This window comes from Muscardinus avellanarius (genome assembly GCF_963383645.1).
Source record: "Muscardinus avellanarius genome assembly, chromosome: 11".
Lineage (NCBI taxonomy): Eukaryota > Metazoa > Chordata > Mammalia > Rodentia > Gliridae > Muscardinus > Muscardinus avellanarius.
The window spans coordinates 8935348-8960478 of NC_137797.1; the positions used below are offsets into that span (position 1 = coordinate 8935348).

The window sequence follows — 25131 nt, forward strand, 5'->3', positions numbered from 1 at the left end:
AAGAGGATCACAAGCAAGTTTGCTGAGCAACTCGACTATCTCAAAACAAAATTTATAAGTTTTAAAGCCAGCTGCAGCCGGGTGACACACACTTGTAACTTCAGTATTTGGGAGGCTAACACAGGAAGATCACTGATTTGTGGCTAGCCTCAACAACAACTTGGTGAGACCCCCCCCCCCTAATTTCAAAATAAAAAATAAAATAGGCTGCAGGTGTAGTTTAGAGGTAGAATGGCCCTTTGTTCAATCCCCACTACCACATACAAATAACAACAACAACAACAAAAGAAGTCAGGTCTAATCCCAATACTTGGAGGCTGAGGCAGGAAGATTGTAGGTTTTAGGGCAGCTTCAGCAAGTACTAAGATTCTCATCAGCCTAGTGAGACCCTGCTTAAAAATAAAAATAAAGGTAAACTGCCCCTGGGTTCAATCCTTAGTACCACAAAACAGTAAAATTTATAAAAGACCTGGGTATGTAGCTCAGGTGGTAGTGCAGTTGCCAAGGACCTGAGGCCCTGGGTACAATCCCCAGTAACACACAAGAGAGCGAAAGAGGAAAGAGACGCTCATGAGTCTACCCCTTCAGAGCCAAGGAAGAAACATATGCCAAGCCACTATAGTGCCCAGAGATCAGAAGTGTACCAGAATTGCACAACACTGTTACCTTGTTTCCTGATTTTCTGAGGAAATTATAATTAAAACCCATATCTGATATCCCTTGTGTCTAGCATTTAACATAAATTCTCAGATTTCAGATATACTGATAGCTGCTGCTTTCTAGGGAAACCCACACCAGAAAAATACACTGAACCAGAGCCTGACTTACGTTTCCTAAAGTTAGATCTAATAGTTACAACACCCTAGAGTTTTACAAGAGGAATAATTCAGGGAGTGGCTCTGTCAATAGGTTAGGTGCATTAATGCATTTTATGGAAGGGCCGAGCACATGGCTCTGCTCGCGGCGTGATTGCTGTGTGGTGCTGTAGGTAAGCCTGGCTGAATGGATTGCCCTCTGCGGCTCCTTTTCCACTAGATGGAGCTCTTTCTTCCTGGCTACTTTTGATGAGACACTGGAGAAGAATCACCCCTCCAACATTCCTGACAATTAGGCGGTCTTCTAGCTTCGGACTCACCCGGAGCTGTACGAGGTCACAGTCAGCTGCTCCGACGTCTGCACTGAAATCAGTCCCAGACCGTTAACAATAGGTACTGATCTCAGTTCAATCTTTTGTGGTAGTGCATGGTCAAGTCACTCTGTGTGTGTGTGTGGGGGGGGGGGGTACTGGAGACTGAAGCCAGAGGCATTCTACTTCTGACCTATACCCCAGCTCTTTTTATTTATTTTATGTATTTATTTATGTATTTATTTATTTTTTGAGGTACTGGGGATGGAACCCAGGGAACCCAGTGGTGGTGCACACTTGTAATCCCAGCATTCGGGAGGCTGAGACAGGAGGATCGTGGTTTGCAGACAGCCTCAGCTACTTAGTGAGGCCCTGTGTAACTCAGTGAGACCCTGTTTCAAAATGAAGAATAATTTTTTAAAAATAGGGCTGGGGGAGTAGCTCAGAGGTAGAATGCCCCTGGGTTCCATCCCCAGTATCGAAAAAAAAAAAATAAAAATATAAAAAATAAATACAAATAAATTTTGGGTCAGGAGCCGGGTGTGGTGGCATAAGCCTGTACTTGGTGATACACAGGTGGGAGGACAGCCTCAGCAAGTAGTCAGACTCACATCAACCTAGCCAGACCATTTCCAAATGAGAAAACCAGACTCGGGGTGTAAATAGAATGCCTCTGGGTTCAATCCCCAGTTTAAAAAATAAAAGTTGTTTTGAGTCAGCCTCACCAAGTTGCCCAGGCTGCCCTTGAACTTGAGGTCCTCTTGCCTCAGCCTCCAGAGCTGCTGGTATTACAGCCATGTGACGATATGTGTGGCAATATCTGAAGTGTTAACAAGTCTGTCCTGTACAGGATAGAGTCCTAAGATTCTTTCTTCACTTCTCATGCACGGGCTTCTTTGGATCTTGACTCTCTAGTCTATCCTTTATACTGAGTGTTCAGAACTGAATAGTTTCTGAACAGTACAGCACCAGCAGTAGTAAGTCCCCAAACTGTCCCGAGTCCTGGCTCAACTAAGTCCTTTGTCAGATGGAATCAGTTATTTAGCACACAAATGTACTGGTGAATTCTCTTAGTCTTGTGTCATCTGTGAGCCTGATAAAGCTCTTTTTATTTTCTTTTGGTGGTACTGGTGATGGAACCCAGGGTCTTCTACCTCTGACCTAAACCCAGACCTATTTTATTTATTTGTAAACAGGGTCTCACTAAGCTGCTGAGAGCCTAAGTAGCTGAGGCTGGCTTTGAACCTGAAATTCTCCCATCTCAGCCTCCCAAGTATTGGGATTACAAACATGCGCCACCAAGCCCAGCTTAAACAAAGCTTTTATCAAACAGGCATGGTAGCCTGTGCCTACACTCCCAGTACTTGAAAGGCTGAGACAGGAAAATCCCAGGTGCAAAGCCAGCTTCAGCAATTTAATGAAACCCTCAGCAACATAGTAAGAACCCATTTCAAAAAAATAAAAATAGGGCTGGGGGTATAGCTCAGAGGTAGAGCACTTCTGGGTTCAATCCCCAATATTAAGCAAAAAAATAAATAAATGAAAAAAACTTAAGAGGCTAGAGATGGCTGGGTGTGTTGGCATACACCTGTTATCCTAGTACTTAGGAGGCTGACACAGGAAGATCATGGGTTTAAAGCCAGCCTCAGCAACTTGATTAGACCCTGTTTCCAAATAAAACACAAAATAGGGTTGGGGCTATAGTTCAGAGGTGGAATGCCCCTGGGTTCAATCCCCAACAACACACACAGACTTAGCTCAGCGATAGCATGCCCCTGGATTCTACCCCAGTACTGCAAAACACAGAGGCAATTACAGTGCACTCTCTCTGTATTAACTCTAAAGAAATAACGCACCAAGGATAGAAGAAAACATAAAAATCTGAGGTAACAATTCTGGTTTTCTTAAAAATTGGATAATATATTTGTTTCAAGTCAAAGATGGTTTTGCAACACACTTCACAGTTTGCAATTTAGCTAATTAGGTATGCATCCCACCCTAGTCAGCCATTCACAATAAAATGATCATACGGGGACAAAGAAGCATGGAACAAATTCACATAGGTGTTTCCCAGTAATTTTTAATTAAATTAAAAAAACTTTTGGAGCCAGGACTGGTGGCACACGTCTGTAATTCCAGTACTTGGGAGGCTGAAACAGGAGAATCGAAACCAGCCTCAGCTACTAAGTGAGGCTCTCAGTAACTTAGAGAGACCCTGTTTCCAAACAAAATATAAAATAGATCTGGGAGTGTAGCCCAGAGGTAGAAGGCCCCTGGGTTCCTTCCCCAGTACCACACACATACACAGAAATAATAATAATTCTTTGGTACTAAGGATTGAGCCAAAGTCCATCTGTTATTAAGGTATAACCCCAGCTTTTTTTTTTTATAACTTTTCTTTTTTGGTATGGGAGACTGAACCCAGGGGCATTCTACCGCCAAGCTACAGGCACAGCTTTATTTATTTAATAGTACTAAGGATTGAACCCAGGGACATTCTACCTCTGAGTTACCACCCGCCCCCAGCTCTATTTTTTATTCTTTATTTTGAAACAGGGGTCTCACTAAGTTGTGAAGGGCCTCACTAAGTAGCTGAGGCTGGCCACGTACCTGTGATCCTGTCTCAGCTTCCCAAATACTGGACTTGGAAGTGTGTGCCACCACACTCAGCTTTAGGTATTTTTTTTCCCCTAGTACTGAGGATGGAACCCAGGAGCATTCTACCTCCAAGCTACACCCCAGCCCTATGTTTTTTGTTTAATTCTTTATTTTGAAACAGGGTCTGATTTGCACAGGGCCTCAGTAAGTAGCTGAGGCTGTCCGTAAACCATGATCCTCCTGCCTCAGCCTCCCAAATGTCAGCTTTAGTTTTTACTGACACGGTGTCTAGCTAAGTTGCTGAAGCTGGCCTCAACCCTGTGATCCTCCTGTACCCACCTCCCACATACGCCACCTTTTACTTATGACAAATGTTCTACATCCAGTTCTCTCTGAGTTGCTGCTGTCCACCTGGGCTCTACCACCCTGAGAATGGCCCAAGGCCATTAAACCTGCCTGTGGCCTTGGTAGACCACGACCTTGGCACTGATGATGCAGTGGCTTGTGGAGTATTTCCGTAGCATGATCAGGTCCACACATGCAGAGTCCTCCTGCACTTGGAGGCCGCGCCTGCTGCCCCCAAGAGGAGTGCAAACAGGGAAAGCACAGCAACAATTCTCGGGCCAAATGGGACCTCCAGGAGCATCAGCTTCATGCCCAGCTTTAATAAGGTTACAGGATCATCAGTGCTTCTTCATTTAACTGTCTTCTAGCTCTACAGACACAACTCCGCTTTCACCGTCATCACACTTTCATATGGTTTTAACATGGGATATACCTCCTCTTCCAGGAATCTCTGGACCTGCCAAAGAGGAGAGCAATGTGTCAGACAAAAGGAAATACCAATATTCTTTAAAGCACCAGTTGATCTCACTGAGACCTAATTAGGTAAAGTTTCACTCCAATACTGAGCATCTTTCCTTAACTACCTGTAACAATTCTCTCCCTAAACTGAAAACAGTGGTGCACACCTACAATTCCAATACTTGTGAGGCCAAGACTGAAGGGTTGCAGGTTTGAGTCCAGCCTCAACAACTTAGTGAGACTGTCATTCAAAATAAAAAATAACGGTGGCACACGTTTGTAATCCCAGCATTTGGGAGTCTGAGACTGGAGGATCGCAGTTCATGAGCAGCCTCAGCTACTTAAGCCCTTCGCAACTCAGTGAGGCCCTGTTTCAAAATAAAGACTAAAAATAGGGCTGGGGGTGTAGCTTGAAGGTACAATGCCCCTGGGTTCCATCCCCAGTACTGCAATAAATAAATAAATAAAAAGGGCTGGCATGTAGCTTAGAGGTAGTATGCCCGAGTTCAATCCCCAATACAAAAAAAAACTCTCCCCAGCCACAGGTGACTCAACCCAACATGCCCACACAGACATCCATCCCAGGCCTGGCCCACACTGTGTTCTCTCAAGTTGGTCTCATCATTTCCACCCAGTGCCCAGGAGAAAAGTCACCCTGGATTCCTCCTTCCTCCTCCCCAGCCCCATTCAACCTGTTCCCAAGTGATTACCATCCTCTTGGTCCCTTGTCCAGGTCTACCATGATGGCTCAAAGCCCTCATCACCTATTGCTTAGCTATTTGCAGGGGCCTCCTTACAAGTCTCCCTGATTCCAATTTTAAGTCTTTTCCAATCTAACTCTAACACAACACCTCAGTAATATGAATACAGATGAAAATACCCATCTTGTTTCAAATTTGGTAACTACTTCCGGGGCACTTGCTACTTCAGCAACACACAATTTGCAGTTGCTTTCATATGTTAGAGGTCTCTCCTAGCCATCTCCTCTAAGCCTGGTGTCCCTTACCAACATTCACCAGCTCAGACATGCCTTCCACGGAACCTTTCCTAACTTCTACTACACTCTGCCTTGAAAGGGATGTCTTCCCCTTTGTGATCTCCCAAACATGTGCTTACTCAATCCCTACATGTACTCCTTGGTATTATAATAACCTATTTATACGTTTTTAGCAATAAATGGTGAGGTTGGAGATTGAACTGTGGGCTCCATGCATGCTAGGTAAAGATACATCCCCAGCTCTCACCACTAAGTTCTGAACTCCTCACATGCAAGAATTATCTACTCATTAGAATAGAATTCTCAGAATTAAACACATGAACCGAGCATGGTGGTGCATGCTTGCTATCACAGCATTTGGGAGGCTGAGATAGGAGGACCACAGTTCGCAGACAGCATCAGCTACTTAGTAAGGCCCTTTGTAACTCAGGGAGACCCTGTTTCAAAATAAAGAATACAAAATAGGGCTGGGGGTGTAGCCCAGAGGTAGAATGCCCCTGGGTTCCATTCCCAGTACCACTACCACCCCCCCCCAAAAAAAAAGAATTAAATATGGTATTTGATTGAACACAAACCAAGTGCCTATATACTAGTAAAAGGTGTTGTGTTTTATATGTAGCACTAGAGATTGAACCCAAGGGCATATTACTACTGAGCTACATCCCTACTCCTTTTTATTTTGAGACAAGGTCTTATGAAATTGCTGAGGCTAGCCTGAAACTTGTGATCATCCTGTCTCAGCCTCCCAAATAATAAGATTACAGGTATTTGCCATTGTGCCCAGCGCAGTAAGTTGTTTTTTTGTTTTTTGGTTGTTTTTTTTTGTGTCTGTGGTACTAGGGATGGAACCCAGGGGTTTTCTAACCTCCGGGCTATACTCCCAGACCTATTTTATATTTTATTTGGAAACAGGGTCTCACTAAGTTGCTGAGAGCCTCACTCAGTAGCTGAGGCTGGCTTCAAACTTGCATGATCCTCCTGTCTCAGCTTCCCAAGCGCAGAGATTACAAGCACCATGCCCAGCCACCAACTCCGTAAGTTTTCAAATTAACTCTTAGTCTTTTCCAAAAGGCTAAGAGAAAATGATAAAACATTTTGTTGTGTGCCTGCCATGCAGCAAGCACTATGCTAGGCATTTCAATCTTTACTTAACTCCTGTGAGAGCAAGAGAATTCTAAGAATCCGGAGGAAATACAAAAGGTAACTCAAAGCAGCCACATCTTCACATTTTAGTAAGCAATCGACTTGTATTTCTTTCTATCTAGCCCTATTCCATACTTCCCACAAAGGAGAAACATTGAAGGCAGTATCCTACGCTCTACAACCCAGCAGTGTAAGAGGCCCCAGGAAGACTCCTCAGAAGCATTCTGACACATGCTCACCTGCTGAGGTGCACGGCCAGTGAAGGAAGAAGGGTCCAGCAAGTGCTCCAACTGGGAGTGGATGGGACTGAAGTAGGCATCAGCCCGGATGCGTTCTATGAGGTCATTGTCACCTCCTTCCTGCTTAACGACCGCCGCTGCTTGCTGGGAAAGCACTCGAATTTTCTCATGGCAATCCTGGGAAGAGTGAGGCAGTATGAGTTCACCATTAACAGGGCATTTCTATGCCCTTCATAACCAAACCCCTCCAGGCTGAGGTGGTTCCCCTCAAGCTGATTACCGTACAAAACCAACTCTCTGGGAGGGAGGCTGAGAGAGGAGGATCACGTTTCGCAGACAGCCTCAACTACTTGGTAAGGCCCTCTGCAACTCAGTGAGACCCTGTTTCAAAATAAATAAATAAATAATAGGGCTAGGGGTGTAGTTCAGAGGTAGAATGCCCCTGGGTTCCATCCCCAGTACCACAAAAACAAACAAATAAACAAACAACCTCTCAGCTGGGTGTGAGATTACTGATATACCCCAGTAATCTCAGTACTTGGAGAATGAGATAGGAGGATGACAGGGCAGGTTCTTGGACACCCCTAGCAACTTAGTGAGACTGTTTCAAAATGAAAAACAGAAGCTGGTGTGGTGGTGCACGCCTGTAATCCCATTACTTGAGAGGCCATAATCATGAGGATCACAGGTTCTAGGCCTTGCTCAGTAACTTAGCAAGATCCTGTTTCAAAATAAAAAATAAAATGAGCAGGAAGTGTAGCATGAACATAGAATATCCCTAGGTTTCCCCAGTACCAAGAACATAAAAAGAATTGGGGTATAGCTCCAGGGTAGAAGGTCCAAGTTCAATCCCCAGTACTGGTGGAAAAAAAATCTTGGCTCTCTGCACACATCTTAGGAAGGCCTGGAGGTGGGAGGTCCTCTTCTCCAGTGTGTCAGGAGCCATCGACTTGGCTTCGCGCTAACTTTCTATCAGTTCCTCTGGAAACAGACCTGATTCCTTCACGAGGCTGGTCTTTTGCTATAGGTGATGAAGTGATTTCCTTTGTGTGTGGTACAAGGAACTAAAGCTAGGGGACTCTATCACTGAGTCACATTCCCAGCCCTTTTTATTTATTTTTTTCGAAGCAGGGTCACTCGTAGGTTGCCCAGGATGATCTTGAGTCTGGGATCCTCTTGTCTTGGCCTCCTCGGTACTGGTATTATGGGTGAGTCACACCACACCAGCTTAAATGATTCATTTTTAATAAACTGAGTACAACATGATCTGTTTTCAGAGATGACGGAATACAGTCACTGCTGAGTGGCAATACTATGAATGAAAGTAAGAAGAATATTCGTTCCTTTTCCTGTTCTTTGGTGAAAGAGAGTAGGACTAAAGATGTAGTCTTAATTTTTTCAGGAATGCAAGAGGCTACATACCTGGCGGCTTCCCCCAGCTTTGACCATGGCCATGATAATGTTCTCTGTGGCCATGAAAGGCAGCTCCTGCCGAATGCGCCGTTCGATGACCTAGAAGAAAAAGCAAATGGCAAAGACAGACGCCTCGTGTCCAGCAGGACAGCTACTGTGTGGGGCAAAGTATGAAGCAGGAATGTGAACTACAATTACTGTACAAACAGAGGATAATGAGCTGTTAGACTCTGTACTGTATTTTTCAGTTTTCTTTTTTAACTCAATGATGTGTTTTGAGTTTTTTGTTTGTTTGTTTGTGGTGCTGGGGATGGAACCCTTGGGCTTTCTACCTCTGGGCTACACCTCCAGACCTATTTTTTACTTTATTTGGAAACAAGGTCTCACTAGGTTGCTGAGAGCCTCACTAAGTAGCTAAGGCTGGCTTAGAACCTGTGCGATCCTCCTGTCTCAGCCTCCCAAGCGCTGGGATTACAAGCGTGCGCCACCACGCCCGGCTGTATTTCTTTATCTTGAAATAGGGTCTTGCTAAGTTGCTCAGACTAGCCTCAAACTTTAGATTCTCCTGCCTTAGCCTCCCAAGTAGCTGGGATTACAGGTGTGTACACCACGCACATCTATTTTTATTTTAAAAAGAAAATTAAGTCGGGTGTAGTGGCATATGCATGTAATCCAGTACCTGGGAGGCTGAGATGGGAGGTTCGTAGCTACCCTCAGCCACTTAGTGAGATGCTGTTTCAAAATAAAGAATAAAAAATAGGACTAGAGGTTTAGCTTGGAGGTAGAATGCCCCTAAACTCAATCCCCAGTACTGCAAAATAAAATTTAAGGCCGGGTGTGGTGGTGCACACTTGTAATCCCTGCGCTTGGGAGGCGGAGACAGGAGGATCACGCAGGTTCAAAGCCAGCCTTGCTGGCTTAAGAACCCTGTTTCCCAATAAAAATATAAAATAGGTCTGAGTGTAGCCTGGAGAAGGGTTCCATCCCCAGTACCACCAAAATTAATTAATTAATTAATTAATTAATTAATAAAATAAAATAAAATTAGCTGGGCATGATGGTACATGCCTGTAACACCAGTAACTTGAAGGTTGAAGTAGAAGGATCACAGGTTTGAGGCCAACTTCAGCAATTTAGTGAGATCCTCAGAAACTTAGCAAGATACTGTTTCAAATTACAAAATAAAAAAGGGCTAAAGTAGCCCTTTTAAAAAAAAAAGTTGCAATGTGTGTGATGGTGGGGAATCAAACCCAGGGGTGTTCTACAAGTTACACCCCCTGCCCTTTTTACTCTTTGTTTTGAACAGGGTATTGCTAGGTTGTTGAGTCTCACTACTTGCTGAGGGTGTCCTTGAAACCTCACTCCTCCTGTCTCAGCCTCCCAAGTACTGGGATTATAGGCTTGCACCACATTCCTGGCAGGACATTTTTTTGTTTTGTTTTTTTGTTTTTGTGGTACTGGGGATGGAAACCAGGGGCACTGTACCTTCAAGCTACACCTCCAGCCCTATCTTTTAGCCTTTTCATCTCATTTTATTTTATTTGTTTATTTATTTTGGTGGTACTGGGGTTCCTGGAAACCTTCTATCTCTGGGCTACACTCCCAGATCTATTTTATATTTTTATTTGGAAACAGGGTCTCTTAAGCCAGCGCGGCTGGCTTCGAACCAGCGCGATCCTCCTGTCTCTGCCTCCCAAGCGCGGGGATTACAAGCGTGCGCCACCACGCCTGGCTAGTCTTTTTATTTTTGAAACAAGGTCTCACTAAATTGCAGAGGGCCTCGCTAATTACTGAGGCTGTGCGCGAACCACGATCCTCTGGTCTCAGCCTCCCAAATGCTGGGATTACAAGCGTGCGCCACCACACTCGGTAGGATTAGTGTGAAGTAAATCTTTAGAAGCTGCTTTATAGGAACAATTCCCAGTTTGTCAGATTTCATAAGATGGACTGCAACTCTGCCTCAAGCATTTAAAACTGCAAAAGGAGCCTCCTATTCTGCCTAGCCACACCAAAGCTACCTATGCATGTTCACAGTTCCTTGGTGTGTATGTGGTACTTGGGATTGGACCCAGAGGTGCTCTACCACTGAGCTATACCCTCAGTCCATTTTGTTTTGAGACAGAATCTTCCTAAGTTGCCCAGGCTGGCTCTGAACTTGGAATGCTCCTGTCGCAGCCTCCCAAGTACTGGGATTACACATACATAGATGACACGGTGCAGGACTGGTAGTTTAAACTACTGTTTTTCCTTGTTTTAGAAAAGTATCTGATTCCACAGAGCTAGCTCCCAAGAGCTTATGCCATGGCCTTAAGAATGAGCATCAGATAAGCCGGGCGTGGTGGCGCACGCTTGTAACCCCAGCATTCGGGAGGCTGAGACCTGAGGATCACGGTTCGCGGACAGCCTCAGCTACTTAGTGAAGCCCTCTGCAACTCAGTGAGACCCCGTTTCAAAATAAAGACTAAAAAATAGGGCAGGGGGTGTAGCTCGGAGGTCAAATGCCCCTGTGTTCCATTCCCAGACCCGCAAAAAAAAAAAAAAAAAAAGACTGAGCATCAGATAGAAGAAATTCCCTGCGGACCAGAATACACCCCCCAATATACTCGTGCCAGAACACTCTATTTCCTGTATTCCAAATACTTTACTTTTTAATAGCGGTCTCTTACTTTGGGGTACACCACCAATCCTTCAGAAATATTTTGCAGTGTATTCAATATAGTGTCTGCAGTGAGAAATGCCTCCGCCAAACAGATACGTCTACAAAACAAACAGCCATTTGGTTAACTCTTTAAACAAATAACAATTTCAGAGAAATGCAGGTCTGACCCAGAAGCTACCCCCTGGACTTCTCATGCCATCTGTCCTCTTTGGACAATTTCCTTCAGTCCTGTGTCTTTACCTACCCCAGTCCTCCAGACAACTCACCACGAAACAGATCTCCCTATCTAAGAGCTCCTCCTGGCTCACCCACGGAGACCTCAAAGCCCAAGTGTACTAAGCCACTTCTTCACTCCCCGCTCGAGGTGCAAACCTCCTCTTTCATGGAGGTCCTGCTGCAATAAATGTCACCGAGTCCTTTTTACTAACCCAAATCAGCCACCAGAGTAAGCCAGTCTGCTCACGACTTCTTTTTGAGGAGTCTAATATGTTGCACAGACAGGTTCCAAACTTGAGGGCCAGTGAACTTCCCACCTCAGCCTCCTGAGCAGCTGGGACTACAGGAATAGGCCACTGCACCTGCTGCCTCTGACTATCTATATTTTCCCTCTCCATTTATGTGACCATCAGGCCAATGTGGGCTTGGACTTTTCAAGTAGCCTCCTAGGTTTGAGGCCAGCCTGGGCAACTTAGAGACCCTGTCGCAAAATAAAAAATAAAATTGAGCCATAGTGTCACATACTTGTAATCCCAGTACTTGGGAGGCTGAGACAGGAGAATGTCAGGTTCATGGCCAGTCTCAACTACTTAGTGAGGCCTTCTGAAACTTCGTGAGACCATTTTCAAAAGAAGGAATAAAAAATAGGGCTGGGGGTATAGTTCAGAGGTAGAATGCCCCTGGGTTCAATCCCCAGTATCAAATAAAATGAATAAATTATTAAATTAAATAGGGTTGTGGTTCTGTGGTAGAACACCCTGGGTTCAAGTCACAATTCACAGTACAAAAAAAAAAAAAAAAGGTAGTCTAACATGTACTGCTTGGATCCAGGACTCCTCACAGCTGGTTCTCCAACTCTAGAAAGCTGGGCAAATAAAATTAGGTCACACTCTGCTAAAGACTACAGTAGGCCCTACGTATCCAAGGGTTTAGCATCCATGGATTCAACACATTTGTTGTTGTTGTTGTTGCAGTGCTGGGGATGGAAACCAGGGGCATTTTACCCTCGAACTATACTCCCAGCCCGTTTTTTATTCTTTATTTTGAAACTCACTGAGTTGCAAAGGGCCTCACTAAGTAGTAGCTGAGGCTGTCCGTGAACCGCGATCCTCCCGGCTCAGCCTCGAGAATGCTGGAATTACACGTGTGCACCACCACCCCTGGCTTGCCTTGTCTTTAAATGCCTGAAGCTTTCCGACTCCTCCAACACCATTCCCTCCACTTTGTTCCCACAGGACCCTGTATACTTTGACCATTAACACGTACCACCGCTTTGTGTGTTGAGATGGGGTCTCCTTGTCACCCAGACTGTCCTCAAATCCCTAACAACCCTCTTGCCTCAGCCTCCTAAATACCTAGACAACAGGCTCGTCCCATCACACCCAGCTCACGTTGTCCCTAATGTGCTTTCCGTTTTTGCAGTGCTCGTGATCAAACTCAAAGCCTAACACAGGCCGGGCAAATGCTTTACCTCTGAGGCCCCCAGGCCACTCTTTAAATTTTTGATTTTCTGTTAAACTTCAGGCATCTAATGGACACTGAGAGAATGCAGAAATGTTCAAATACATCTTTTGTTATTGTTGTTTTGGGGAGGTACTGGGTGGAGGTAGAACTCAGGGTCTCACTCATACTTGACAAGTACTCTACCACTGGGCTATATCCCCAGCACACTCAAAAATTTTTGAGACAGGTCTCCCTAAGTTGCCCAGTCTGGCCTCAAACTCGTGATTCTACTGCCTCAGCCTCCTGAGTGGCTGGGATGACAAATGTGCACCACCACAACCAGCTCAGTATGTCCTTCGACTTCCAGACCCATCTTTTAGTCCTCCTCCCAACATGACATCTGTGACATCCCTGTTCACTAACCGGTTGGCACTATCATCCAGGGTGCGTTCAAACCACTGCACAGAAGCTGTCTGCAGTGGATCCATGATGAGGGTCATCAGGTGACGGGCAAGGCTGCAGCAGCGTTCCGAGCGCATGGGGTTCCGCTTGTATGGCATCGCACTTGAGCCTGCCCATGTTAAGAGGACAAGATGCAAAGACAGACAGACAGACTTCAGAGGGCGGAGTGCACGGGCACACCACTGAGCAAACGCTCAGCACATACCTACATGCCTCTGCAGCAGCCTGCAGCGCTCCCAGGTCGCCACCTAACACTCACCAATCTGCTGCTCTTCAAAGGGCTCCTCCATCTCCTTGAGGTTTGCCAGGAGGCGTATGTCGGTGCAAATCTGGGCAACAAAAGGGAAGGGGTATCATCTTAGACGCTTGCAAGGCAGGAGAGCTTGGGAGCTGGGAGAAGGCTGGCAGAGGAGACAAGTTCTTCAGGTGTGCTGCTACTGAGCTGCACACCAGAACACTGCCCAAGAGCTCCTGGAGAGTATCTCACTCAGCCTTCCCTCTGTTCCTCAAGAGCCACAATGACAAATCCAAGGAGGATCAAAATGTTTGTGAAGCACCAACTAAGATCTCATGGCAACATCAAGAGTACTTTTAGTATACCCCTCAACAGGGCTAGCCTTCTGCAGTCCTTGAAATAACTTTAAAGAGAAAGCTAGCTGGGGTGGTGGCGCAGGCTTGTAATCCCCGCGCTTGGGAGGCGGAGACAGGAGGATCGCGCAGGTTCGGAGCAAGCCTCGCTGGCTTAAGAGACCCTGTTTCCAAATAAAAATATAAAATAGGTCTGGGAGTGTAGCCTGGAGGTTGAAGGCTTCCAGGAACTCCAGTACCACCAATAAATAAATAAATAAATAAATGCAAAAATAATAATAATAATAATAAATAAAATAAAGAGAAAGCTAGCTGGGCATGGTGGAACACATCTCTAATCCTGGTACTTGAGAGGGCAAGATGGGATGATTGCAGGTTTGAAGATAATCTCAACTAGCCAGACCCTGTTTCTCCTTTTTTTTTTAAATAAAGTGATGATGAGGATTGAACCCAAGGACATTCTACCTAATGAGCCATATCCCCTTCCTATTTTATTTTTGATTAGGAAAGTCTCACTAAATTGCTGAGAGCCTCACTAAATTGCAAAGGCTGGCTTGAAATCTGTGATCCTTGTTTCAGCCTTGCAAGTAAGACCCTGTTTCAAGTATCACACACATGCACAATTGCTAAAACTAGTCTTCACTTTGACATGCCTTAATTTAAAGCTCCATTTACAGGCCCCAAATTGTTAAAACCAATATACAATTAAGAGACAGACTGGGTGAAAGTCTGAGTCGGCTGTGGTGTCCCAAACTCCCCTCACCTGCCCCCACTAGCTGCCACCCTCACCTTGTGCACCGACGCCCCCAAGCTAGACAGCACAGAGAGCACCTCGATGTCCAATTTTCGTGTGTATGTCTGCCCGGTGATGATGAAAGCCCTACAAATACATAGGAAAGAGGATTTCTGTTAAAATGTCAAAACAGTCAGACACAGTGGCACATGCCTAGAATATCAGCAACTTGGGAGGCTGAGGCAGGAGGATGGGAAGTCTAGACAAATTAGAGTCCTAACACACACACACACACACCCCACACCACACCACACACAGCTGGGATATACTTAGTGGTAGAGCGTTCTTGAGCTTTTAAAAGCTAGTACCAAAAATAAGTAAATAACTTTTTCTGATAGGTTATAAGAAAGTAGAATCCAAGCCAGATGTAGTAAGTAGCACATGCCTATAATCCCAGTACTTATAATCTGAGACAAGAAGATTGTAGGTTCAAGGACATCCTTAAAAACTTAGCAAGATCCTGTTTCAAAATAAAAAATAAGCTGGGCATGGTGGCACATGTTTGTAATTCTATTATGTGGGTGGCCGAGACAGGAGGATTGTAGATTTGCAGTTAGCCTCAGCAACTCAGTGAGATCCTCTGCAACTTAGTGAGATCATTTCAAAAGTAAGTAAGTAAACAAACAAACAAACTATCCGGGCATGGTGGCACACGCTTGTAATCCCAGCATTTGGGAGCCTGTGACAGGAGGATCTGGGTTCGCAGACAGAGTTCAGCTACTTAGTGAGGCCCTCCACAACTTAGTGAGACCCTGTTTCAAATTAAAGAATAAAAAATTGGGCTGGGAATGTAGCTCAGAAGTCAAATGCCCCTGGGTTTCATCCCCAGTACCGTAAAAGATAAATAAATAAACAAACTAGGGCTCTGGGATGAAACCCAGAGCCCTACTGGGGTTTAAACCCCAGTACCATAAAATATAAATAAATAAATAAACTAGGGCTGGGGATGTAGCTCAGAGGTAGAGCACCCAAGTTCAATCCTTAGTAACACACACACACACACACACACACACACACACACACACACACACACACTAAGAATCTAGACCATAGGAAAATAAAACTCAGGCAAGAGATAAAAGGAAATAGATAGAAAAACAAAAGGTCATAAAAGTTGCTGTTAAATCTACAATTTTACTGAATACAGGCCCATCAACTTAACTAAAGAAGCCAACATTTCCCCCATGTACCTACCTCTTAAATCCTGCCTTTTCTGTCACCATCTTATCCAGCTGCTCCACCTTGGAGAGAAAAGACATACGCCTGTGGACATCCAGTATGAGTACCTCATGCAGCCATCCTGCCTGGGCCTTGGCCCATCCAGGACCATTCTCTCCTACCACCCTGGAGGCCAGCCTTGTCTTTTGGGCTGCCACTTTCAGGCTGGTGCATCTCCCAGGTTACTTTCAGAATACCTTCTGGTGATCTCCCTCGAAGAGCTGCAGGAAGCTGGCTTGAGTGCCAGTGGTACCCTTCACTCCCCGGAAGCGCAGGTCATCCCGAACACGCTTCAAGTTTTGGAGATCCATGCACAGATCTTGAATCCAAAGACAGCAACGTTTCCCAACTGTGGTCAGCTGAGCAGGCCTGAGAATAACCCAAAGAGACGTATAGAAGCCTCATATCAAGCCCTAACTTCATGAAGCCTTCATTGCTGCTATTACTGTTTTTTTTTTTTTTTTTTTTTTTGTGGTGCTAGGGATTGGACCTAGGGGTGTTCTACCTCCCAGCTATACCCCTGCCCCCAATCATTTTATTTTTTATTTTAAACAGGGTACTGCTATGTTGCCAACAGTCTCACTAAGTTTCTGAGGCTAACTTTGAACCTGCAATCCTCCTGCCTCAGCCTCCCAAGTATTGGGATTACAGACATGTACCACCATGGCCGGCTCTTCAGTCCTTCTAACAGCCTCTTAGAAGGAAATCAAAAGCTGGATGTGGTGGCACAACCTTGTAATCCCAGCATTTGGGAGACTGAGACAGAAGAATCCAGGTTTGCGGTCAACCTCAGCTACTTAATGATTGAGGCTCTTTGTAATTTATAAAAAATAGGTCTGGGGTTGTAGCTCTGAGGTAGAATGCCCATGGGTTCCATCTCCACTACCGAAAAAAAAAAAAAAAAAAAAAAAAGGAAGTCAAGTGTAAGAGCTGGAAAAAATAGTAAAGACAAAACAAGGAGCTAAAAAGGTCTTAGTCCCCCAAGTACTGAGATTATAGGCATGTACTACTATGCCCAGACTAAAATGCAATCCCTTAGCCAGGTGTGGTGGCTCACACTTGTAATCCCAGCATTTGGGAGGCTGAGACAGGAGGATCGCGGTTTGCGAACAGCCTCAGCTACTTAGTGAGGCCCTGTTTCAAAATAAAGAATAAAATATTGGGCAGGGGGTGTAGCTCAGAGGTCAAATGCCTCTGGGTTCCATCCCCAGACACACACACACACACACACACACACACACACACACACGCACACGCACACACACACACGAAATGCCTTTTTTTTTCCTATACTGGGATGAAACCCAGGGGCATTCTGCCTCTGAGCTAAACCCCCAGCTCTATTTTTTTATCTTTATTTTGAAACAGGGTCTCACTGAGTTGCAAAGGGCCTCACTAAGTAGCTAAGGCTGTCTGCAAACTGCAATCCTCCTGTCTCAGCCTCCCAAATGCTGGGATTACAAGTGTACGCCAACATGCCTGGCCCAAAATGCCTCTTGATAAAGAACTATGCTCATAGCTCTTTAGGGTATGGTGTGTGTGTGTGTTTGGGTGTGGGTGAGTTACTGTGGATTAAACCCAGGGGCATTCTACCTCTGAGCTACACCCCCAGCCCTATGTTTTATTCTTTATTTGGAAACAGGGTCTCACTGAGTTTTGGAGGGCCTCACTAAGTAGCTGAGGCTGGCCGCGACCCTCCTGTCTCAGCCTCCCAAGTGCTGGGATCACAAGTGTGCGCCACCACGCCTGGCTCCTTTTCTCCCTTTTAAATGTAGCCTATAGATACTTAGATCAGGTTAATTCACCCAGAACCTTGTCACTTACTGGAAATGTGTGAAACCTAAGGTAGGTAGATCGGCACGTTCTTTAGCAAAGTCAGCAAACCGAGAGATCACTCTGGCAAGCTACAAGAGACCGTGTGATGGAAAGAGGGTAAATTCACGTTAAGTTCATTACATAATCAGAACTAACCTTTTAGACAATTTTAGATAAAATTACACCTCTGGGTTCACGAAAGGCAGTATCCATATCTTTTCGTCTTTGTATCCAAAAATTCCCTGATCAGGGAACATAAGCAACAATCAACAACTGAGATGAAAGCCAGGCGTGGTGGCACACATTTGTAATCCCAGCATTTGGGAGGCTGAGACAGAAAGATCACAGTTTGTTCATAACCTCAGCGCCTTAGTGAGGCCCTCTGCAACTCAATGATACCCTGTTTCAAAATAAAGAATAAAAAATAGAGCTAAGGGTGTAACTCGAAGGTAGAATGCCCCTGGGTTCCATCCCCAGTACCACAAAAAGAAAAAAGAAAAAAACCCTGAGATGAACCAGGTGTAGTGGCACATGCCTGTAATCCCAATTACTCAGGAGGCTTAAGCAGGATCCAGCCTCAGCAATTTAGTGAGACGTGGTCTCACAATAAAAAAGGGCTGGGGAGCAGAGCATGGTGGTGTATACCTAAATCCCATACTTGGGAGTCTGAGACAGGAACTTCAAAGGTTCATGGCCAGCTCCACAACTTAGCAAGACCCTTTTTAACTTAATGAAGAAACCCTGTTTCAAAAAAGAAAAAGTCAGGTGTGGTAGCACACACTTGCAATCCTAGAACTTGGGAGGCTGAGACAGGATCGCGCAAGTTTGAAGCCAGCCTCTGCTACTTATTGAGTCCCTGGGCAATTTAGTGAGACCCTGTTTTCAAATAAAATAAAAAATAGGTCTGAGGAGTGTACCCCAGAGGTAGAAGGCCCCTAGGTTCCATTCCCACTACAACAAAGTAAAAAAAAGAAAAAAAAAGGCTGGGGTACAATGCCCAGTACCACATAAAAAGAGGGATAGTGATGTAACTCAGTGTCAAGGGACCACACTCCACACCCCATTCCTCATCTACTTCAGTCTGTAGTACCATAAAAACAAAACAAAACTGAGCTGAAGTCAGGCATTATGACACATGCCTGTAATCCCATGACTCAGGAGGCTGAGGCAGGAGAACCATAAATTTGAAGCAATTAGTTATAGGCAATTTAAGTTATACCTGTTTCAAAATAAAATACAAAGAGCTGTAGACTTAGTTCAGTTGTAGAGCACTAGCTTACATACAAGGCCTTGAATTTTTTTGAGATACTGGGGATGGAACCCAGGGGTTTTCTACCTCTGAACTACACCCCAGTCCTATTTTTTATTCTTTATTTTGAAACGGGGTCTCACTGAGTTGCAAAGGGACTCACTAAGTAGCTGAGGCTATGGGAGAACCTTGATCCTCCTGTCTAAGCCTCCTGAATGCTGGAATTACAAGTGTGTGCCACCATGCCTGACTTAAGGACCCAAATTTGATCCCAAGCACTGAAAGAAAAAAGGAGAAGGAAGGCCGGTGTGGTGGCACACGCTTGTAATCCCAGCATTCTGGAAACTGAGACCAGAGGATCGCGGTTCGCGGACAACCTCAGCTACTTAGTGAGGCCCTTTGCAACTCAGTGAGACCTGGTTTCAAAATAAAGAATAAAAAATAGGGCAGGGGCTGTAGCTCAGAGGTCGAATGCCCCTGGGGGTTCCATCCCCATACCCGCAAAAAAAAAAAAAGGAAAAAAACTGAGTTGACAATCTAACAATCTAAAAAAAAGACACAAACTATTTTAAGAACACTGTAAAAAAACAAAACAACATTGCCCTTACATACTTATTCCAACAAAATGCCTCTGACTACACTTCCTTCCTGTAAAAGACTATGCTTTCAAAAGCATTCACTGGCCAGATGTGGTGGTACACACTTGTAATCCCAGTACTTTGGACGCTGAGACAGGAGGATTGTGGTTCGTGGACAACCTCAGGTACTTAGTGAGACCCTGTTTCAAAATAAAGAATAACGGGTTCAAGCCCCATTACTGCAAAGAAAACAAAAATAAAAAGCATTCACTTATAGTGGGTTTTTTTTTTTTTTTTTTTTGGTGGTACTAGGGATGGAAGCCAGGGGCATTCTATCTCCGAGCTACACCCCGGCCCTATTTTTTAGTCTTTTTATTTCTTGAAACAGGGTCTCACTGAGTTGCGAAGGGCCTCCCTAAGTAGCTGAGGCTGTCTGTGAACCGCGATCCTCAGATCTCTGCCTCCCAAATGCTGGCATTACACCCTGCCCGGCCTTCACTTACAGTGTTTTAACACAAAAAAAGAGAACTAGTTCTACAGATCATAGGATCATTCATCTGAGAAAATGATAATCGATAAAGATTGACATTATGTTGGTTTACTTGTAATTCTAGCCCATCTCCTGTTACAGGGAATAAAGCTGACAGGAAAGTTCTTTCAAACTCTTACCTTTGGTAAAAGCAGGTCAAAAGCATTTCTAAGAATAATCAGGTCCTGCAAAGGAAAAGGCCATGGTCTTATATCAAATGGGTCAACAGTACTATTACCTAACACCTCTTGGCCACCACAGCTGATTTCACAGCTGTCCACTCGTTTCACCTTTGACAGCCTAATGTACACACCATAAGATGCTAAGAGATTATTCATTTCTGATTTCTCATTAAAATCTTTACACTTTATTATAATTTTTATTATTATTATTATTATTTTTTTTAATGGTGGTACCGGGGTTTCTGGAAGCCCTTCTACCTCCGGGCTACACTCCCAGACCTATTTTATACTTTTTTATTTTTGGAAACAGGGTCTCTTAAGCCAGCGCAGCTGGCTTCGACCCAGCGCGATCCTCCTGTCTCCGCCTCCCAAGCATGGGGATTACAAGCGTGCGCCACCACGCCCAGCAACTCTTTACACTTTAGAAGGGGTAAACTTTAGTGAGTTTTTTAACTCAATAAGGTTATGTAAAAAAGGAAATGATAAGCCGGGTTTGGTGACACACACCTGTAGTGCTAGTACGTGGGAGGCTGAGACAGGAGGATCACAGCTTTGAGGCCCTGCACAACGTAGGGAGACCCTGTTTCCTCTGGGGTAATTCCTAGTGCCAAAAAAAAGAAAAAAGAAAGAAAAGAAAAATGGAAATGATGGAAATGATAGCATCCACCTTTTATGGTGTTTGTGAAGAATAAAGCAATTTATACAAGTGCTCAGAATAGGGCCTGATACCTAGTTAATTCTCAGAAAATGCTTGCTGCTACTCTTCTATGTCTGAATATAAGACAACTTTGCCAATTAAAGGTTTCATTTAATAAGCATAATGCAATCCTTTTCTTTCAAAGGCTATAGCAAAGTTACAAAACCTTTGGAGTCCTTTGGAAAATTAAAATATTATGTGTTATAGACTGAGTCCCAAGTATAAATAATGCGGGCTTTTACTGTATTGTCTCCAACGTAGCAGGAGGTGGCGCCAAGGTGAATAATGCCTGCAGCCTTAGGACAGCAGTGGCCGAAAGTATGCACATGAGCCATCACATCGTGTCGTAACCGTTTCTCTTCCTCAGCTGCCATCTTGAAGTCAATGTTGTCCACATTTGATTTCATCTCTTGGATTTGTTCATCTGTGATAGGCAAACCCAATGTCTGCAGAATAGACAGAATAAAAATCAAACAACCTGAGTGTCATAATTTTTTGAGTTGACTCTGAGAAAAATGTAAACATCTATGCCCTACCTCCAAATTCTTAAAATTAAAATTGGAGCCCAGCATGGTGGCACACGCCTATAATCCCAGTACTTGGGAGGCTGAGACAGGAGGATCACAGGTTCAAGGGTAGCCTCGACAATTTAGTGAGATTACAACCTAGGAGACACTATTTCAATACTCTCAATACTAAAATTAAAACAGGGCTAGGGGTATAGCTCAGAGGTGCAATTCCTCTGGGTTCACTTTCCAGTACCACACACACACACATATACACACACAAAGGAAAAAAGAAAATAGGGGGCAACCAAGCCCAAAGCACAGTGTGTGTGGGGATGCTGTGTGGAAGAACTCTTTAAGTGAATCATAAATTATATTCTAAGTAAACCCAACATATTAACCAGTGTTATCCTGATCTTTACTGTTCTCTGTCCCTATACTCTGCTAAGCTCACTGTTTTAGTCTCTGGGCTCACTTTTATTTACTCAGAGAGGTCTTCCTGGACTTCACCATGAAATACCCATCAGTGTTACTCTATCCTTTTAGCCTGGTTTTATTTAGAACATTCATCACCATATGACACTTTTATTATTAGCCTGCCCTTCCCCTCTACAATACACACTCCATGGGAGTTATTGCTGCTTTTGTGTATGTGTGTGTATGGATTTTTTTTTGAGACAGGGTCTCACTATGTTGCCTAAGCTGATCCTGAACTCTTGTGCTCACTCACCGGATCCTCCTGGGTGCTAGGATTAAAGGACTACACCACCACACCTGGCTGAGTATAGTACTGTTTCCTTTATTGTTTAATCCTTAGACCCAAAGCATGGCACTTTTACATTTGACCTAGACAGACCTACTCAGAGAAACCAAAATTAAGAATTCGGTAACCAGGTATGGTTTTCTGGGATCAATTCCCAGTATTATAAAAAGTAAATAAAAATAAAACAGTATCTAGGACATAAAATGCACTATGTAAGTGTCTTCTACTATGTCACTTGATGTTATGGGGCTGGGTGGGTATCCAGGATGAAAGTTCACTGCTGGGGGCATTCCAGGTCCCAGGACCTATGAACTCACTAACCAGGTTGTTTTTTACTCTGCCCTTTTCGAGGACACTGCCACCATGCTTGTGGTGGCACTTTGAAACCTGAGAAGAAACATTACAGCTCTCTGGATCACCTTCAGTTTCTTTCACCTCCTCTAGGAAGGCCCCTCTGAAGCTACTTCTGAATCCTGAGGGCTGAGAGGCTGTACACACTGCTTGTATAAGAGAAACCTTAAATCATACCTAATAAACCCTACACTTGGAAACTCCCTTCTCGGCGACAAAGTGAAGTCCAGGAAGTGGAAGCAGTGGCCTATAAAACATGGATTCTAGTGCTGTTGGTTCTCTGACAGGCACTGAAGAAAACCAAGCTCTGACCTGAACCCAGGTTCAAATTTCAGGTTCACTCTGGGCATGGTGGCAAACGCTTGTAATCCCAGCATTAGGGAGCTGGAGACCAGAGGATCGCAGTTCACGGACAGCCTCAACTACTTAGTGAGACCCTTCACAATTCAGTGAGACCCTGTTTCAAAATGAAAAAAGACTAGCCGGGCGTGGTGGTTGCACGCTTGTAATCCCAGTATTTCGGAGGCTGAGACGGGTGAATCGCACAAGATTGAAGCCAGCCTCAGCTACTTAGTGAGACCTAAAATAGGTCTAGGAGTGTAGCCCGGAAGTAGAAACCCCCCTGGGTTCCATCCCCAGAACTGCAAAAATAAATAAATAAATAAATAAAAATAAATAAATAAATAAAAGGATTAAAAAATAGGGCCGGGGGTGTAGCCCAGAGGTAGACTGCCCCTGGGTTCCATTCCCAGTACTGGGGGGAGGGGGGGGGGTTCAGGTCCAATTTTTTTCCCACTGAAGGGTGGTGTCTACCATTAGGCACAACACCAGCATCCTCATTAAAAAAAAAAAAAAAAAAATTGAAGCAGGGTCTCTGGCTTGCTGTGGTAACTGCAGGCCTGTAATTCCAGTGCTTGGGAGGCTGAGACAGTAGGATCTCAGGTTTAATTTTGCCAGCCTTGGCAAAATTAGTGAGACCCTCGGCAAACTGCTGTGACCCTGCTAAAAAACTAAAAGGGTTAGGGATGTACATCAGGTAGACTACCCCTGGGTTCAAACCCCAGTTCCAAAACAAAGAAAGAATAAAGAAAAGAAAAAGAAATAAAGATAAAAGTAAAAATAAGCAAGCGCTCTGTATGTCAGCGCGCTAGCTTAAACTTGCCATCCTCCTGTCTCAGCCTCCCAAGTCCTGGGGTTCCAGGCTGCCAAACCCGCGCCGGCTCCCGCTCCCGCCGGCTGCGCGGCCGAGGCCGAGCACCGCGGTCCCGGCGAGGTTTCCTCCCGGCGAGGCGGACGTGAACGAGCCCCGGGTGTGCGAGGCGCACTCCGGCGGGAACGGCCCGGTCCAGCGCCCCGGGCGACACCTCGCGCTTCTCCTCGGCGTCTCCGCCCCTTGAGTGCAACAGGTGCGGCGCCCGCGCCTCCGGCCGGGTCCCGCGGGGCCGCAGCCGCTCAGCACGCGAAGCCCGGCGCCCCAAGCCCGGCCCGGTACCTGCTCGGCCTCCGCCAGCCACAGCCAGAGCTGCCGCCACGTCCGGAACTTGAACCGGTCGCTGAAGACGAAGCACATCTCAGGGCTGGCGTAGCGGGAAGCCAGCGGCGAGCGGTAGCGGTCAGGCCCGCCGGAGTCGCCTCCGGCCGCCATCGCGAGAGCACCGCTCGCTCCGCCGCCGGGTCCGGGAGGCCGCGCGCGGAGGCGGAAGTCCTGCCGCCGGCGTGGGCGGGACTTCCTCCCCGAGGGCGGGGCTTCCTCCGCTGGGTCCCGGGCTACACTCCCAGACCTATATTTTTATATTTTATTGGGGAACAGGGTCTCACTAAGTTGCTGAGAGCCTCACTCAGTAGCTGAGGCTGGCTTCGAACCTGCGCGATCCTCCTGTCTCAGCCTCCCAAGCGCGGGGATTACAAGCGTGCGCCACCACGCACGGCTTGAGATCTTATTTCAAAATATATAGAATAGAGCTGGGACTGTAGCTCAGAGGTAAAACATCCCTGGGTTCAACCCCCAGATCAGTTTTTTGAAAAGAGGGCCTGAGAGTATAGTTCAGAGGTAGAATACCCGTAGGTTCAATTCTCAGTACAAAGAAAGAGAAAGAGAAAGAGAAAGAGCATTAATAAAGGTGGCGGTCATGCAGGGACATCTTCCCCATGGGCATCTTTATGGTATTTTTCCTTTTGCACTGAATAGCTTTCATCTTTTTCCTGCCCTCACGCATTCCTCCTATCTGACTGAAGTAGTTACTCTCTGTACAAACGTCCTTGTTTTGACAGCTCACCTGCGTGGGTCCTCCTTCTTTCCAGACTGCTTTTTCTTGGTCTTTTCATACTTTTCTCCTCTTGTTCCTGGAAAAGGAAGTGATAGGGGTTTCCTCAAGATTTAACCCCTGGGAAACCTCCTGAATGGCAAGGCTTACCTACTGAGTCTGACAGTCCTTGATCTTTAAAGGCCACCTAGAAACTTCTACCTGACTTCCCTGATACCTAAACATCTCTAATTATTATTATTATTATTATTATTATTATTATTTATTATTATTATTTTGCGGTGCTGGGGATGGAACCTAGGGGCATTCTACCTCTGAGGGACCCTCTCCAGCCCTTTTTCTAATTACTGTTCTTTCTATTTTCGAAACAGGGTCTCAATTGCGAAGGGCCTCACTTAGTAGCTGAAGCTGTCCACGCAATCCTCTGGGCTCAGCCTGAATGCTGGGACTACAAGCGTGCGCCACCACACCCAGCTCAGAATTTTTTTTTTTTTTCTC

The 25131-nt window shown here is 45.3% G+C and overlaps 1 protein-coding gene across 3 annotated transcripts; it reads right to left on the reverse strand.

Moving 5' to 3' along the window:
- Positions 1-4439: 4439 nt before the first annotated feature.
- On the reverse strand, positions 4440-24014 carry ADSL (adenylosuccinate lyase; the record flags this gene model as incomplete). Of its 3 annotated transcripts, XM_080705289.1 has the most annotated exons (13): positions 4440-4526; positions 6908-7084; positions 8330-8419; positions 10987-11077; positions 13062-13209; positions 13360-13429; positions 14478-14568; positions 15676-15722; positions 15897-16068; positions 17524-17603; positions 20011-20055; positions 20992-21195; positions 23862-24014. In XM_080705289.1, 13 exons carry the CDS (start codon positions 24012-24014, stop codon positions 4440-4442), a joined length of 1455 nt encoding a protein of 484 aa, XP_080561415.1. The 3 variants fall into 3 exon arrangements, with proteins under 3 accessions (XP_080561415.1, XP_080561416.1, XP_080561417.1); XM_080705290.1 differs by lacking the exon at positions 20011-20055; XM_080705291.1 differs by lacking the exon at positions 6908-7084.
- Between the last annotated feature and the right edge of the window lie 1117 nt (positions 24015-25131).